The 17,312-nt window shown below is 39.9% G+C and overlaps 1 protein-coding gene across 2 annotated transcripts in view; it reads left to right on the forward strand.

Moving 5' to 3' along the window:
- Positions 1-17,312, forward strand: part of GRB2 (growth factor receptor bound protein 2) — a 70,474-nt gene that overhangs the window by 5,242 nt on the left and 47,920 nt on the right. Inside the window, exon 2 of one of the 2 annotated variants that reach the window (XM_079904312.1) lies at positions 2,219-2,434. In XM_079904312.1, coding sequence (XP_079760438.1) covers positions 2,357-2,434 — 78 coding nt within the window. In that variant the 5' untranslated portion in view covers positions 2,219-2,356. The remainder of the gene's footprint in view (positions 1-2,218; positions 2,435-17,312) is intronic. The other variant, XM_079904313.1, reaches the window with a different exon arrangement.

Consider the following 17,312-nt stretch of genomic DNA (forward strand, 5'->3'; position numbering starts at 1 on the left):
ACTTCCCATCATTGATACATAGTCCCAACAATCAGACCTGAAGACCAGTGAAAATAAATGGTCAGGTCAGGGTATGGAAAATATTGATAGGCATGTAGCGGAGATTTTGGAGCAGCTGTAAAAAGTTTTAATAGGTACACACTGGAAAGTAGGCAAAAAAGGAGAAACAGTTATTAATTCCGGGAAAAATTGAAGGAGTGTACTAGAAAGGAAGGTTGGTTACCATACATTATTTAAATCACCAGTGAACGATGTTTCGTAATGTAATAACTACTGCTTAAACCGGAATATGTGGCATTACTGGGATGGGGCAAGGCAGAATTGGCAGGGGCGGAACAGCTAAGTCCTCATCTTTCAGGTGATAGGTGATGGCTGGAATAAATTAAGAAACAGCAGTAGAAGGGTGTTATTTAGAAATACTGGGAGTAAACATAAAGAGAAAGCTAAAATCAAAATTGAGGGTGATTGCTTGTGAGTGTTGGGGTAGGGAATTGCTCTTTTTCATAAGCCTTTTAATGCTCTGACTTTTAAAATTATATGGATTCATTTGATAAATAAGTAACTGTGGTGAGTATAAGTAAAGGGTGTTTAAGGTCACACGAAAGTACTGAGACTAATCTTTTTTTTTAAATTTGCTGGGACTCTTTTTGCTTTCCTGTTTTAGAGCCAGCACAACATAGGATATCCTAGGTATGGCCTGATAGAATGAATAAACGTTGGTTTAGTTTATTAGTTTACCTGCAGTGGAATGTTTGGCCTTCAGAATTCGGCTGAAGGACTTTTTATTACCGGGTGATTCTTTCCTCCTTGGTAATACTCATTTCCCTCTAACCTTAGTATTCCCAACTGGTTTACTCCTTAGTCCTTTTGTAGCTATGCTTGATTAATGCCCCAGTTGTTAACTTTAGAACAAAAGAATAATAATCACTCGTGCCCTTCAAATGAGGTCTCTGCTAGGTGGTAATTATCCACCAAAGGGTGTCACTATAAATAATCTGTCCCCGTTCTGCCAGTGTCAGTGTTGTTTTCTGCTTTTATTTAGCCTGTATGAAAACAGTGACTGACAAAAGAAGAATGGGGCTTCGTTTTCCTTTAGTTACGGGAAGGTCTAGGTTGTGTCCCATATTCAGGGCTCGAGACTCCTCACTTCCTCAGTGATTGTACTGCCCAGCTTCACCATCACCTGGTACACCACCTAAGGGTTATTACAGAATCTTTGCCTGCGAAATGCAGTTTGGATCAGTCTAGTACTCCCCTGGCTCTGAGAAAAGCACCTGTTCTCAGGGGTAACTGTGAGAGGCTTCTGTTTGGCTTTTGGGCGGTAGCTAAGATTCTGAAAAAGGGATTGCTTTCAAGTGTAGATTAGGACTTCAACCTTGCTCCGTAGGCTAGTTAGGAATAATGCAGAGGCTGCTTTTGGAATGCTGAACCTTGGACGTCTATTTTCAAGGGCTGTTGGGGCCCCCAAAGTGTTGGGGGTCTTCGAGGGATAGGGAGCCTTGTGCACGAGCAGGTCTCCACCCACCAAAGGCTCTGAGCTGGATTTCCTTTCTCTGGTCACCTGAGCTTGCCGATCACAGTTGGCAAGTGGAGAGGGAGAGTTGCCTATGCTGAGAGTAGCAAACTGAATAAGAAAGTAGTTCCTAGGGTCAGTTTCTTCCACTTTCCTAGGGGCAGACCAAGGTTTAGTTTCTGAGAACAGTTAAAGCAGCTCAGGACCACAGCCCACATTGCTGGCTTTTGACTGTGGATAGGGGACCCAACATTTTCAAAGCACCAGAAAGGTTGGCAGGGAGAAAGGAGGGAGAGAGGCCTCTATAACTGAGAAAAGTAGGGTGCCATCCCGAGGGCGAGGCCTTTCTTTGCGTGGATTGCATTTCGTGCCTGGAGAAGAGCGTGAGGGGCGAGGGAGGAAAGGCGGAGACCGTTCGGACTCCAGCCGGTTCCTGCACACCGAACACACCCAGCGGGAGGGAAGAGGAAGTGTGTTCTGGAATAGCTTGAGCAGCTGCCGCCATTGGCCGGCAGGCCTGTCAGTTGCCTGGGGACCGAGGCTGGAAAGAGGAAGGAGGAGCTCAGGGCTCCTGCCTGGAAGGGAGGGAGGAGGGCTGAGCCAGGCCGAGCCAGGGGGCGTGGGGGCTGGGACGGCTGGCCGACTGGCAGGGCGGGGCTGCCTTCGATCCGGCCACTTCTCTCAATCATTGCTCTTCTGATTCAGGGTGGCATTGTGTGTCCCGCCGTGCAGGAGCGAGTCCCAGCTGAGAGGCGAGGCTGAGCCCAGAGCACTGGGTTGCTTCAGCAGGGAAGACTCCCTTCCCCCCTGCTTCAGGCTGCTGAGCCCTGAGCCCCGCTCAGAATGGAAGCCATCGCCAAATATGACTTCAAAGCCACCGCAGACGACGAGCTGAGCTTCAAAAGGGGGGACATCCTCAAGGTAAGTGTTGATGCCCAGCAAACGCTCAGATGGCTTCTCCTTGTACTCACCTGCCTTCTTGTGCCCTGATAACACACAAAGAAGCTGTGCTTGTTCTTTTTTCATTGCCCACTTTTAACATTTACCATCCTGTGTGATTTGGAGAGCTAGATGCTGAGTAGAATATCAAACATGACTTCAGAGGGTTGGTGTGATGTGTGGTCTTTAACTGCCTTTGTGTGAATGCCTTGAGCATTTCTGTGCTTCTTGATATTGGTAATTCAAGTAAAGTCAGAGCAATATGGTTATAGTAAGGAAGCATATGAGTAGATTGGGTTACCTGATCTACTAGAGTTATATAAAAAAAAGTGAGAGGATTTTTTTAAAAGACCCAAATTTGAAGTATTTTTGTAAAAGCACTCAATTAGTCTTATCTTACATAGTCAAAAGATTTTTGCTTCTGGAATGTGATCCTAGTAGGTTAGAAATTAATTTCCCCTAGTTTAGAGAGGTGGTTAGAAGTACATGCCAAAACTCGTTAAAGAACCTCAGTGTATTCTTATTCTTTGTGAAGCAACTAATGGAGTTCTAAATGACAAGGTTCAACTTGCTGTTGTACCAGTCAGATTTCGATTTTCTTGAACTTGAGGGGCAGTTACCCCATATTAAACTCTAATTGCACCAATGAAACCTGCTGACAGTTTAAAAATAAGCTTCCTTACAGTTTGCAGCTCATTTTGAGCCCCACTATTTACATGAGGTTCGCCTTCCACCTGGCACGTGTTAATTATGTTGTTTACCCAGTTGACTCGAGCAGCTTGCTCTTTTGGATATGTAATTTATTTTTACATGGGTGGGTGTTATCAAATAGTGCATCAACTCTGAGAAAAACCTAAAATTTAATGTTTGAGTCTTCACTGTGTCTCAAGTTTTGACTTTTTTCCTCTAAACCTGATTATTGGAATTTGCCATCCATTTGTTTACTACTGTTGAATGAAATTATTAGGATTTTATAAAGAAGAAGAAAGTGGAAATACAGAAATATGATTCTTTATAAAAGGACTAGTGACTTTTGTTTTTAAGTTTTGCAGACCTATGGAGAGTTGTTATTTTGTTCACTGCCCAAGGTGTAGAGTTCTGCTCTGAAGTTAGTTTTTGTAAACTACTACTGTGCAGTAGTTTTTGTAATGTTAGAAATGTAGGTTGCACTTCATAGAAGGTGATAAAGAGCCCTTTAAGGAGAAGGAAACTGTGAGCTTTTTTTTTTAACATCTTTATTGGAGTATAATTGCTTTACAATGGTGTGTTAGTTTATGCTTTGTAACCAGGTGAATCAGTTATACATATACATATGTTCCCATATCTCTTCCCTCTTGCGTCTCCCTCCCTCCCACCCTCCCTATCCCACCCCTCTAGGTGGTCACAAAGCACTGAGCTGATCTCCCTGTGCTATGTGGCTGCTTCCCACTAGCTATCTATTTTACATTTGGTAGTGTATATATGTCCATGCCACTCTCTCACCTTGTCACAGCTTACCCTTCCCCCTCCCCATATCCTCAAGTCCATTCTCTAGTAGGTCTGTGTCTTTATTCCTGTCTTGCCCCTAGGTTCTTCATGACTTTTTTTTTTTTCCTTAGATTCCATATATATGTGTTAGCATATGGTATTTGTTTTTCTCTTTCTGACTTGCTTCACTCTGTATGACAGTATCTGGGTCCATCCACCTCACTACAAATAACTCAATTTCGTTTCTTTTTATGGCAGAGTAATATTCTATTGTATATATGTACCACATCTTCTTTATCCATTCATCTGTTGATGGACACTTAGGTTGCTTCCATGTCCTGGCTATTGTTAATAGCTGCAGTGAACATTTTGGTACGTGACTCTTTTTGAATTATGGTTTTCTCAGGGTATATGCCCAGTAGTGGGATTGCTGGGTCGTATGGTAGTTCTATTTTAGTTTTTTAAGGCACCTCCATACTGTTCTCCATAGTGGCTGTGTCAATTTACATTCCCACCAACAGTGCAAGAGTGTTCCCTTTTCTCCACCCTCTCCAGCATTTATTGTTTCTAGATTTTTTGATGATGGCCGTTCTGACCGGTGTAAGATGATACCTCATTGTAGTTTTGATTTGCATTTCTCTAATGATTAATGATGTTGAGCATTCTTTCATGTGTTTGTTGGCAATCTGTATATCTTCTTTGGAGAAATGTCTATTTAGATCTTCTGCCCATTTTTGGATTGGGTTGTTTGTTTTCTTTGATATTGAGCTGCATGAGCTGCTTGTAAATTTTGGAGATTAATCCTTTGTCAGTTGCTTCATTTGCAAATATTTTCTCGCATTCTGAGGTGTGTGTGAGCTTTTTGACTGTATTCTCAAAGTCAGCACTAAATTAATCAGAAAGCAGACAGAACCAGCTATAGGTTTTAGAGAGAAATACATCATCTGTTTCTATTTCTTTAGCTAGAAATCGGCAATCATAACTTAGACTACTAAATTACTCTGTATCATTGATGTACTGAGGAGATAATTTGGTGTTTTCTTAGGTGATTACTATTTTCAGCAGATAACCTGCTCCTGATATCATAATAAGATTGGCTACTCAGATAAAGGGAAAAAAGATTGGCTCCTCAAGTAGCCACATTTGTCACTTGTACAAAAATGCTTTGGGGCCAAGCTTGGGGGTTTTTTTGGTTTGTTTGTTTACTGAAATACAAATTAGATTTCTCCATTAAGTAGAAACTTGAAACTTGAGCCTGGAAGTTCATATTTTTTCTCTTAGTCTATCCAGTTGCACATTTAGCACTAAAGCAACAAATCAAAACAAAACTGTGAACTTTGAGGTCTGTTTTAAAGAATTTTTAGACAAGAACTTTCCCTGTTTACTGCCACTAAATTTAGTCTTGGACCATGAACATTTTATAAGTTCTCCACCTTAAATTGGTAAACTTCGTGAACAAGTGTAATGTCCTTCTTTCCCATCCTACAATTAGGATGGTGCTGTTTAATATTCCCCCAGAAATTTTTATGATGGGAGAGAAAGTGAATCAGAGTGCTCACATTTACTTTCAGATTTTCTTTGGGGAGAGAGAAACATACATATATTTGGTTCTTTCCAGTTTGGCAGATAACTGGCATATGAAGTCATAATGCCATTATTGCTTTTGAATGGTGGCCGTTAGCTGTTTGTTAGTAATCTTGTGGCTTTACTCCAAAAAATAAGTGACGATACAGTAGTTGCCCTTTGTCTCATAATTCTGTGAAACAGCTGAGTGAAGAGGAGGGACATTGCTTTGTCTTAAGCACTATTAGTTTAAAAAAAAAAAAAAGGCAGCGTTTTCTTCTTTGATTATTCAGGGAGTAACTGGCTTCATTTGAGTGGCTCTGATTTGATTTGTTCACTCTTTAGGATGCTAGTTGTGAGCCAGATCATGTTTTGAAGTGTCTGGAAAGCATTGACCAGTTTCCCTCGATTGAAATATGGATCTATTTACCCTCTGTTGATAAAAGGGACATGTGCACGTGGGTACTGAGTACGTTTTACTTGAAGATAATGAAATAGAAAGGGGCTCAGCCCTCTTCCTATGACCAGGTTCAGGATTACACCCTCTCACTGTCTTGGAGTTCCTGGTTAACTTTTGCTGAATGTTGACTCGTGTCTCCCAGCAGACCACTTCCTTACTCTCTGTCCACATGTTGACTTGTACTGCCCTGAGAAGAGAGAGCAAATTAAAAACATCTTACTGGAAGCCGTAAATAGAACTTAATGCTTGGATATATCTGCCTTTGTTAATTTCCCTCTTATAAAAGCTTGTGTTTTTCTTGGGGAAGGGTGGGGAGGGCACTGGGGCTAGGTATGGAAGAAATTGCTCTTCGTTCGTGGATGAAGTGAACCTAAATTTCCCCACCGTTGTAGGGCAGCCTTGAGATAGCCCCAGGGGTTCTCCACTGAAAATGAGGCCCCTGAATACTCTGCCCTAGGCACACAAAATGCCTGAGCTTACCTAAAAGTTGCGTTTGCCATCTAGAGGCTTCTGTACATGTATTGATACTTCAGACAGTGCTGCATAGGAATGAAGAGACTGTTCTGAGCTCTCAAACCTGTGCTCATTGCATTCTGTAGCTGGGTGGTTATTTTCTATCAAGACAGACCTTAGACTCTAGAAGAGAACCAACAGTAGATCATCTCAATATCTTCTTCTCTGCCTGGCACGAACTTCCTTTACCAGTTTCCTAAACCGCTTTAGAATTAGGTCTTGGGTTCAGGGCTGATGACACTATTTTACTGTTACATTTACAGAGCGTCTCCTTGAGCCACATCCTGGGGCAAGTTGCTTTGAGAGTTGGGGGAGAAATAGAAGATGTACTTTCTCCCTTCAGGAACTCTAAAATCAAATAAGAGAAGTGAGGTTAGTATGTGAAACAGTATGTGACAGTGTGTAAAATTAGAGGATCTGTATTTTTTAAAGATAAATTTATTTATTTATTTTTGGCTGCATTGTGTCTTTGTTGCTGCACATGGGCTTTCTCTAGTTGCAGCAAGGGGGGGGCTACTCTTCGTTGCACTTCGCAGGCTTCTCATTGCGGTGGCTTCTCTTGTTGCAGAGCACGGGCTCTAGACGCGCGGGCTTCAGTAGTTGTAGCACATGGGCTCAGTGGTTGTGGCTTGCGGGCTCTAGAGCACAGGCTCAGTAGTTGTGCCACATAGGCTTAGTTGCTCTGCGGCATGTGGGATCTTCCCGGACCAGGGCTTGAACCCGTGACCCCTGCAGTGGCAGGCGGATTCTTAACCACTGCGCCACCAGGGAAGCCCTAGAGGATCTTTAGAACAGGAAAAGACTTCCTTATTTTAAGGTGAGGAAATGGTGGCCCATGGAGGTGAATGATCTATCCAAGATCACAGCTATTAGTACTTAGTGCTGAACTGGTATTTAACAGAATGCTGAAGTTGTGTTACACACTGTAACTGCCAGTGTAATTTTGAAGAGAAGAGATTGGTGAGAGCCGAAGTCCAAGAAAGCTGTGTGGAAGAGGCATGACTTGGACTGGACCTTGTGAAGACCAGGACAGGGCTAGGTGAGGACAAGGGAGGAGCGGGGGCTGTGCTTGTTGTGTTTAAGACAGGAATGCTAGAATAAGGTTATAGGCTGTGACGGAGTGGAAAATAAGGTAGAACTGGAGCCAGATAAGAAAAACCCAGTAAGAGTTTGATCTTGTCCTTAAGCCTCTGAAGGTTATCAGCTGATGACGAAAGTGTCCTGTGTGTATAGTGGAAGTGTCCTGTGTGTATAGTGGATTGCAAGGAGGGAAGCCTGGAGTCCCAGCCTGGCAGGTTCCAGTAATCAGGTTGTGAGATAAGTGCCTGTACAGGTATAGGAGACTAGGAATGAAGGACAGGGGGTGCTTTGAGGAAAAGAAAAAATAACGGGATTTCTGCCTGTCAGCTGGGAGTATTTGAATAAGTCTCCTGTGTAACTGAGAAAAGAACGTCCATTGAGTATGCTCCTGAGAGCCAGGAATGTGAACTAGAGTGTGATTGGTTCCAGTTTTCACAACAGCTCTAAGTCCTGAATTTCAGTACATGAGTCTCATTTCAGGTGTTTGAACTATCAAACCTAAAAAATAAGAGGTTGGGATGGGGTTTTTTCTTCACTATTTCAAAGTACTGGTATCAGTATACTTTTTGAAGTATTTCTTTGCCTATTGATAAGAATTGTTATCAATCTTGTTAACTAAACTCAGAATATTGCATTTAATCTTTAAGAATGAGGACAGTTTGAGTTCTCTTACAACATAATTTGTTTGCCTTTCATCATATTCGTTTCCCCCCTGTCATCTGAATGGACTGTTTCCAAATAGGTGCTAAGAATGAACTTTCAGTTCCTGTACAAGACTCCTTTGGGGGTGGAGGGGGTTGCTGGCTGAAGACCAGTCGTCCCTGTTTGGAGAAAGAAATGTCTAAGGAAATGCACCGTTCCTTTGGGGTCTTCAGTTTTCACCTCTGTGAGCCATTATAGTTAAGTCATCATTGAATAGCTACTACTTATGAAGCATTTAATATGTGCCACAAAGTTATACATGATTTCTAATTTTGGACATCAGAAGGTTGGCATTATTAGCCCCATCTTATGGGCGCAGAAGTTAAGTAACAGGCTCAGGTTCACACATCTAGTAAGAGGCAAAGCTGGGATTTGATCTTAGGCCTGGCTGCAGTGCTCCCCCTACAGTACATTAATTCCCCTGTTAACTGTCAGGTATGAGTAAACCAGAAATATAAGCTTATCTGCAGTCCTGAGTTACTCACCTGCCAGGCATGGACAGCTGTCTTACGGCACTGCTTCTACATAGTGACGTATTGGATATCCTATCTAAGTAAGCTGAGGTTAATAATAAAAGAAATGAAGGGGGAAAAAAAGGGTCATTTCACCTTTCGGATTAGCAAAGATGATAAAGACTGACCCTGCCCTCTTTTGGCCAGGGTGTGGGGAAATGGGTACTGTCACCTCCTGCCAGTGGAGGTTTGTACGAATACAGTTGGTCTTTTTGAACATGGCTTGGTGATACGTATTAGACCATAAAATGACCCAGCAGTTGCACTTTCAAGAATTCAATCTAAGAAAATTCACAAACAAGTTTTTTTTAAATGTAGACATGGGGGGGGATGTTTATTTCAGTGAATCTGTGTGCCACCTGGAAATTTCTGCAATTAAATTATGAAATATTTCCAAGATATTAAAAGGTGTAAAAATAGGCATCTTCGAATACATGGAATTACCATATTATAAAAAAAAACCTTAAGTAGCCCATCAGTGGGAGGCTACATAAACAGATTATGGTGCTTGTAAAGTGGGATACTGTGAAGATGTTAATGTTGATGTAAAACTATATGAATACAGTATATGTGTTGCTCAGACAAGTGTTTATGGATCCTCTTTTAAAAAGTGAAAATATATCTAATTTATTGAGTTCTTAATATATGTCTGTGCACTAAGCTAAGTATTTTACTTGTATTTTCTTTTAATCCTCACAATAATCCTATTAAGACAGATGCTATTATCCCCAATTTACTGATCAGGAACCTGAGGCTTATGTTAAGTAACTTGCCCAAGTTCACATTCAAATCCAGGCCGGTTAAGTCCAGATTCCATGTTCTTAACCACTACCCCGTGGGGCTTTTTTGTACCCAAATGAGGTCAGATGAGGGAGGGAGGGAGGGGGCGCGAGCCCATTTAGGGAAAATTGCTATCTATTTCTATTTGCTTATTAAATACATAGACTTCTTTCTGAATGATCCCCTAAAAGGTAACAGTTATCTCCAAGGAGCTGGATTTCAGGTGATTCTTACTTCTTTCTTGTGCTTTTTTTTTTTACATTACTTTAATTAATTTCTCAGTTTTATTAAGTCAATGCAGCTTTATTCAAATGGTAAGTAGTTAACATTTTGCATGTTTTACCTTGATGGTTATTCTAGGAAGTTAAAGTGCTCCGGTCAGGGCTTGGTTGGTTGTGTATTTTTAATGACTGAGATTTAACCTGCTGTTAGGCTAAAGTTCACTGTGCCTATCTATGTTTAGAGTCATAAAACTTAGACACCTTTTAAAAAGTGACTCACAACACCTTTTGGAGGAAAATCTTGGTCTTTTTGGCAGATACTTCCTCTGTTTTACCTCCTAGTGTATGTGGAATGAGAGACACCTGTGGTATTGTGCTAAAGAACTGCTCCAGGACTAGACCCACCTTCTTCTTCTGGCAGATCTGGCCTTTTGGTCTTGGGAAGCTGACTCTCCTTTGGTTCTCCCATCCTCAAAATGGGAACAATAGCGTCTACTTTCCTAGAGTCACAGTGAGGATTAAAAGAATTAATATGTTAGTGTGCTTAAAGCAGTGACGCGTAAAGTAGATAGTAATGCTACCTGCTATTAGTTTTATTAATGTTATTCAGACGCACAACTTTGATTAAGAGGATGTCAGTCCTACTGCTGGCTCAGGTAACTGTTAAGTCACATGACTCGACACATAAAACTGGCTGGGTGCTTGTCCTGATACTACCTCAAACTCAGAATTGTGCAAACTTTGTCCCAGAACTTAGCAGAAAGCATGGTATTGATGGAGGATTTTGTGAAAGACAAGTAGTTTCTCCATTCTTAAAAGTCTTTGGCCCTCTCTCAGGGTTAAACCTGAAAGCAAAGAGGTGGGTAACTGCACAGTGTCCTGTTGGGGACCTCACTTTTGTATATTTCTTGGGCTGAATAGAGCTTTGGGATTATGCTGTTGGCAAATATTAAGAAGTGATAGAAGAAACAGCCTTGGGAAAAATTCGTTGCTGTATTTACTCTAAGGATACTAAGGAATCTTTCATTATTATGTGTCCTCAGGGAGGACATGTGGGAGAACATTCTCTCTGGTCTCCATACCTAGAATAGGCGTATTTCCCCCTCAAACAACTTTTTTAAATCTTAAGGATGCTATAAATAATGCTTTGATATGTTTCCTTCTTTATCTTCTAGGAAAGCTTAGAGCCTACTATGGTCCCATTTCTAGCAGTCGCTCTTATACTTTCTGTCCTAATATTTTTGTTGAAACAGGTAGTAATTATTAGTGGTAAATATTTAAAGTTTTTCTCACCCTAACAATGGCTTTGATTTTTAACTAATTTATTTATTCTTCAGTTTAACAGCAGACTTTTAAAATCTAGATTTAGCAAAATGGCAAAGCCTTTTGTAGTACTTTGCTTTTGAAAAAATACAAAAAGCATCAGTTTAGTTTTAAAGTGAGAGGAAATGCATTTTGGACCTTAAAACTGTAGACTTCACAGAGAACAAGAAATCAGCGTGTAGGCTTCCCTGGTGGCGCAGTGGTTGAGAGTCCGCCTGCCGATGGGGGGGACGTGGGTTCGTGCCCCGGTCCGGGAGGATCCCACATGCCGCGGAGCGGCTGCGCCCGTGAGCCATGGCCGCTGAGCCTGCGCGTCTGGAGCCTGTGCTCCGCAACGACGGGAGAGGCCACAACAGTGAGAGGCCCACGTACTGCAAAAAAAAAAAAAAAGAAAGAAAGAAAGAAAGCAGTGTGTGTTTTCAGTCAGAATATTGATCATGCAATGTCTTTGTGTCATTTTGTAGATCTTTTATTTTCCTAGATAAATATGTATGGTTTGAAATGGATTGCTAGAGGAAAGAGAATAAATTTACAGCATTTTATTTTTTGGGTTTCATTGGGTCTTTGTTGCTGTGTGCGGGCTTTCTCTAGTTGCGGCGAGCGGGGGCTACTCTTCTTTGTGGTGCGCGGGCTTCTCATTGCGGTGGCTTCTCTGTGGCGGAGCACGGTCTCTAGGCGCACGGGCTTCAGTAGTTGTGACTCGCGGGCTCTAGAGTGCAGGCTCAGTAGCTGTGGCATGTAGGCTTAGTTGCTCCGCGACACGTGGGATCTTCCCAGACCAGGGCTCGAACCTGTGTCCCCTGCATTGGCAGGTGGATTCTTAACCATTGTGCCACCAGGGAAGTCCCTACAACATTTTATTGTCAATATTTCCATTTTTCCTTAACATTTAAAATTACTTTAATATACATTAATAGAAAAAAAGAGGAAATTCAAAATTCTGCACGAACTCCCCACTCCAGTATTTTTACTGTTGCAGATCTCTTCTAGGCTTTGTTATTGTATAAACATTTTTATACTGCTGTAATTATAGTGGCCTTAAAATACAACATATGTTACCATTTTCCTGTGTTTGTTTTACTAATTATTTTTAATGGTTTAATGTTTTAAAATATTTTTAAAGTTAATGTTCTATAATTGACTTAGCTATTTCCCCATTGCTGGATACTTAGCTTGTTTCTATTAAAAGTTTAGTTTATCATCTCAAAGGAGGCTTTTGATTATGTATGATGCTCTATTGTCCAAAAGGATTGAACAGATTACCTACTTGAGGTCAAGTTGAATGAGAATGGCCCATAATCTTAGTCAGAATACATAATAGTAGTGCAGCTAATGTTGGCTTCATTTTCTGACCTCCTTTAACAATAGAATATTATTTCACAGTTTGACAGTGTTTTATAGGACTGTGAAATGATTTGTGAAATGATTAAACCTCTTCACTCAGCATCTAAGATACTTGACAACAGCATCTAGTTTTTCTGAAGCACGTTTTATTTTGTGCTGTTCCTTCAGGTGATTAATTTGCTTTTTTATAGCTGTGTCAAGTTAAGTTAATAAGTAATTTTGATAGCTGAGAAATTTGATGTGTACTCATAGATGTAGTTTTAATTCAGTTTTACTTCTCTGGTTGAATTAATCCCTTCTGGAGGGAGATAATCCATCCTCACTCATGTTTGGAAAAAGATGGAAAGACAGACAAACCAGCTTTGTTTAGTTGATGCTGCAAATGTTTAGCTTTAGAGCCAGAAGGCTCTGCTGAGAGCTTTTGAGAAAAAAGTGGAGTGATTTATTGAAACATCCTCATGCTCTTAACATGTACTGAGATATAAAGAAAAAACAAAACTATCTTGTTGGTTCTCTCTGGATGTTGGGATTATGGAGAACTGTCACTTTCTACAGCATGCATTTCTATAATGGATGTTTTTACAGCCATATATTAGTTTCATAATCAGAAAAGCAGTAAAAACCAAAAACACCACAGTAGTTTTCTAGATGTAAATTTACAAGTCAACAAACATTTTAGGGTCTATTTTGATTTCTTAAAAGGAAAAAAAAAAATCAGCGTACAGCTTCATGGAGTAAATTTGTTCATTTCTTCTTGGTGAAGACAGCACAAGCATCTCCAAGTTATCTAGGACTGTTACATAGACTTTATGTAAAATAGAGAATACACAACAATAAACTAGAAGCGGGCTCGGCTCTTTTGCTTATGAACAAGTAAGATTGGCCCTAAAACTGGTCTTGCTGCCCAGATTTCTAGTTATATCTAGCTTATCTTTTCCCTGCACCTTATATGAAACTAACGTTATGTGCTTTCTTACTTACGTAATTTTGACTTAGGTCAGTCTCCAAACTGGATTATGGCTAGTAATGCAGCCAAATTGCAGTTCTTCCTAGGTTTAATGATCCATGTTGCCTTCCTTGTCTCCTGTCCATATTTAGTCATTTACATTTTATTTATCAACTTCTATAAAAATGTTTGGCTCTGAAAGGTAAAATTAAGAGACAAAATAAAGATTTGCAGTTATTTGTGGGTTTTAGTTATCTGTTGTGCATTGAAAAATATCAGGTGTCTTCATTTCATGCTTTTAAAATGTTTATTAGAGTTATTGAAAAGTGTAAAAGAAAGGCCATAATCCCTCCTGTCACCCAGATAACTTTTTTTTTTTTTTTTTTTTTTTTTGCGGTACGCAGGCCTCTCACTGCTGTGGCCTCTCCCGTTGTGGAGCACAGGCTCCGGATGCGCAGGCTCGGTGGCCATGGCTCACGGGCCCAGCCGCTCCGCGGCACGTGGGATCTTCCCGGACCGGGGCACGAACCCGTGTCCCCTGCATCAGCAGGCAGATTCTCAACCACTGCGCCACCAGGAAAGCCCAAGATAACTTTTTGAAATAAAATAAAACAAATGTCGAACTCATTAGAAAATGTAAAAGGCAAATACTCTTACCAAAGAAAATAACTATTCTGTTTTTCTGTAACCTTTCAGGGAGAAAGACATTTAATGAGTATAGCTATAGTTACTTTTACTGTACTTTCTGGGTACGATGAGAAGCACACAGAAACCATATTCAAAATTGTAATAATGAAAATAAGGTACTTCATCTTTGGAAGGAAGGATGGGGTTTCTGTTTAAATGTACTGTACCTCTTTAGAAAAAAAGCAGTAGCTAGAAAGGTCACTTTGCCAGGCTATTAGAGAAGATCATAATGATTAAGACTTTAAAAGTCACATGTTAAAGCTGAGTCAGAGTAGATTTCGAACCTGAAATTGGTGTGAATTTTCCCAAAAGTTGTGCTGATATTGTCTACATCAGATATTCAGATGAATTTGTGACTAATGGCCTCACTTAGTGCTAGAAGTGGAAACTTGTAGCCCTGCAGGTCTTTCCTTGAGATTAATTACTTTATTGGTCTCCTAAATTTAGGTTACTGGTTGAGAAAGAACCAGTACTTTACTTGGAAAGTCATTCTCTTTGCGTTCAGATGCCCTTTATTTGCCTTCTTGGAGCACCTAATATAACTACATACATCTGAACAGCTGTTGTCCTTAAAGACTGTAGAAGTAATTTTCAAATTCAGTTATTAGTTTGTTGGTATTGTGTATCAAAGTGTAAGCTTTCTGCATGTTCTTTCCCTCCTCTTCTTTCTTATTAGATATTAAGGGCCTCACAAAAGGGGCATGCTTCTCATTTGCATATTCTCAGATAACCTGATGAAAAATTATTGATTACCTGCTTTTGGGGGTGTTGGGTTTTATAAATAAAAGAATAGCAGCCTCAATTTGAAGTGAACTATGGCATGTTTTTCCTTTTAATATAAATGTTTATCTTGTACTGTTGGTAGGAATGTAAATTGATAGAGCCACTATGGAGAACAGTACGGAGGTTCCTTAAAAAACTAAAAATAGAACTACCATATGACCCAGCAATCCCACTACTGGGCATATACCCTGAGAAAACCGTAATTCAAAAAGAGTCATGTTCCACAATGTTCATTGCAGCCCTATTTACAGTAGCCAGGACATGGAAGCAACCTAAGTGTCCATCGACAGATGAATGGATAAAGAAGATGTGGCACATATATATAATGGAATATTACTCAGCCATAAAAAAACAAAATTGAGTTATTTGTAGTGAGGTGGATGGACCTAGATACTGTCATACAGAGTTAAGTAAGTCAGAAAGAGAAAAACAAATACCATATGCTAACACATATCTCCATATATATATGGAATGTAAAAAAAAAAATTGTTTCTGAAGAACCTAGAGGCAGCACAGGAATAGAGACACAGAAGTAGAGAATGGACTGGAGGACACGGGGAGGGGGAAGGGTAAGCTGGGATGAAGTGAGAGAGTGGCATGGACTTATACATACTACCGAATGTAAAATAGATAGCTAGTGGGAAGCAGCCGCATAGCACAGGGAGATCAGCTCGGTGCTTTGTGACCACCTAGAGGGGTGGGATAGGGAGGGTGGGAGAGAGACGCAAGAGGGAGGAGATATGGGGATATATGTATATGTATAGCTGATTCAGTGTTATACAGCAGAAACTAACACACTGTTGTAAAGCAATTATACTCCAATAAAGATGTTAAAGATAAAGTGATAGGAACTGAAAAAAATATATATATATAAATGTTTATAAATACCTAGGCTGTAGCCTTAAATTTCCCTCTAAATGCTGCTTTAGTTGCTTCCCATAAATCTGGGTATGCAGTTGTTTTTGTTTTCATTAATTTCAAAATATTTTCTAATTTGTTGTTTTTTTCTTTGACCCATTGGTTATTTAGGAGTGTGTTGTTTAATTTCCACATATTTGTGAATTTCCCAGAATTTCTTCTGTTGTTGATTTCTATTTTAATTCCATTGTGCTTATAGAACATACTCTGATTTCAGTCCTTTTAAATTTTTGAGGCTTGTTTTATGGCCTGGCATTTGGTCTATCCTGGAGAATGTTCTGCTGTGTGCTTGAGATGAATGTGTATTCTGCTTTTGTTGGTTGGAGTGTTCTCTAGATATCTGTTAGGTCTAGTCAGTTAATTATTTTTTCCTAGAGTATGTCATGATAGTTGTAGAATTTTGATGAATTCTTAAGAATACTTACCTAGTATCTTGGTGAATCATAGCAACAAATTGAGTATCTCCTAGGTTAAGGGTATTATGCTTAGTGCAAAGGGTTGGAGGTATAGATAATATTTAGTAATACACTGTTTTAAGAGCTATGCTAGAGGTATGCACTGGGTGTTCTGAATGAAAACAGACTTGGTAAGACATGAGTATTGAAAAGTTTTCTGAGCTAACTTAGAAACACTCATGACTGCTTTGTCCATCCAGATATGCCTGACTTACTGAGGCCTTCTGTTTCTAACATTAGCGAAGCTTACTGTCAAACTCTCAAGAGTTGTTGGAGTTGTCCTAGAACACTTAAACTTGGAAGGTTAATTGCCTTTCATTGTATTTGGCAGTTAAAAAGTAGATATGAGCCATATTGATACCAACGTGGCAGACGCAGATAGCATCAAAGTAATTATGACACTTCCTTCACGTTTTGTGAAAAACTTTAGATGAGTGCCATCAATCTCAAGTTTTATGCCCATGACGCTACCACCCCACTTTTTAAGAAAATATTTTTATGGAAATAGGTTTCTATTACACATTTGCATGTAGAACATACTGAATAGTGTTTTTAAGTGGGGTTACTTTAAACTAGAACTTTCCAGGTATTGAAAATAGCATGAACTTTACACTAGTATTATGGTAACATCAGAAATGGAAAGGATTAAACATTTTATTTTCTCCAACACCATATGAATATGAATTATATTTAACAAGTTTGTGTGTAGTCCAGAGTAATAGACACCTGAAATCTGCTATCTAGATGTTAGTTTCTAAAGTTTAAAAAGTCTGTGGTCAAAGAAGTGGAAAATGGAATACATTTTCATGAAGCTTTTGAAAGAAAATTGCTCAAGTAAATAAAGAAGTTCAAGATGCCTCCTCGTAGACCTGAAAACATTTACTCAGTCGTTTATCAAATGTAAGTATGGAAGCCCCCAAATTCAGCATTCTGTTTACAGGGAGGATAGAATAAGATGTCAGTGCTACTTGTGCTCTCAGCCAGGGTCCCTCAACAGGATCTTCTCATTAAGATAAAAGTAAAACTGCTACAGCATCTTTACTGAACATATATATTTTTTAAACTTTTTTATATTGGAGTATAGTTGACTAACAATGTTGTGTTAG

This window comes from Stenella coeruleoalba (assembly GCF_951394435.1).
Source record: "Stenella coeruleoalba genome assembly, chromosome: 19".
Classification (NCBI taxonomy): Eukaryota; Metazoa; Chordata; class Mammalia; order Artiodactyla; family Delphinidae; genus Stenella; species Stenella coeruleoalba.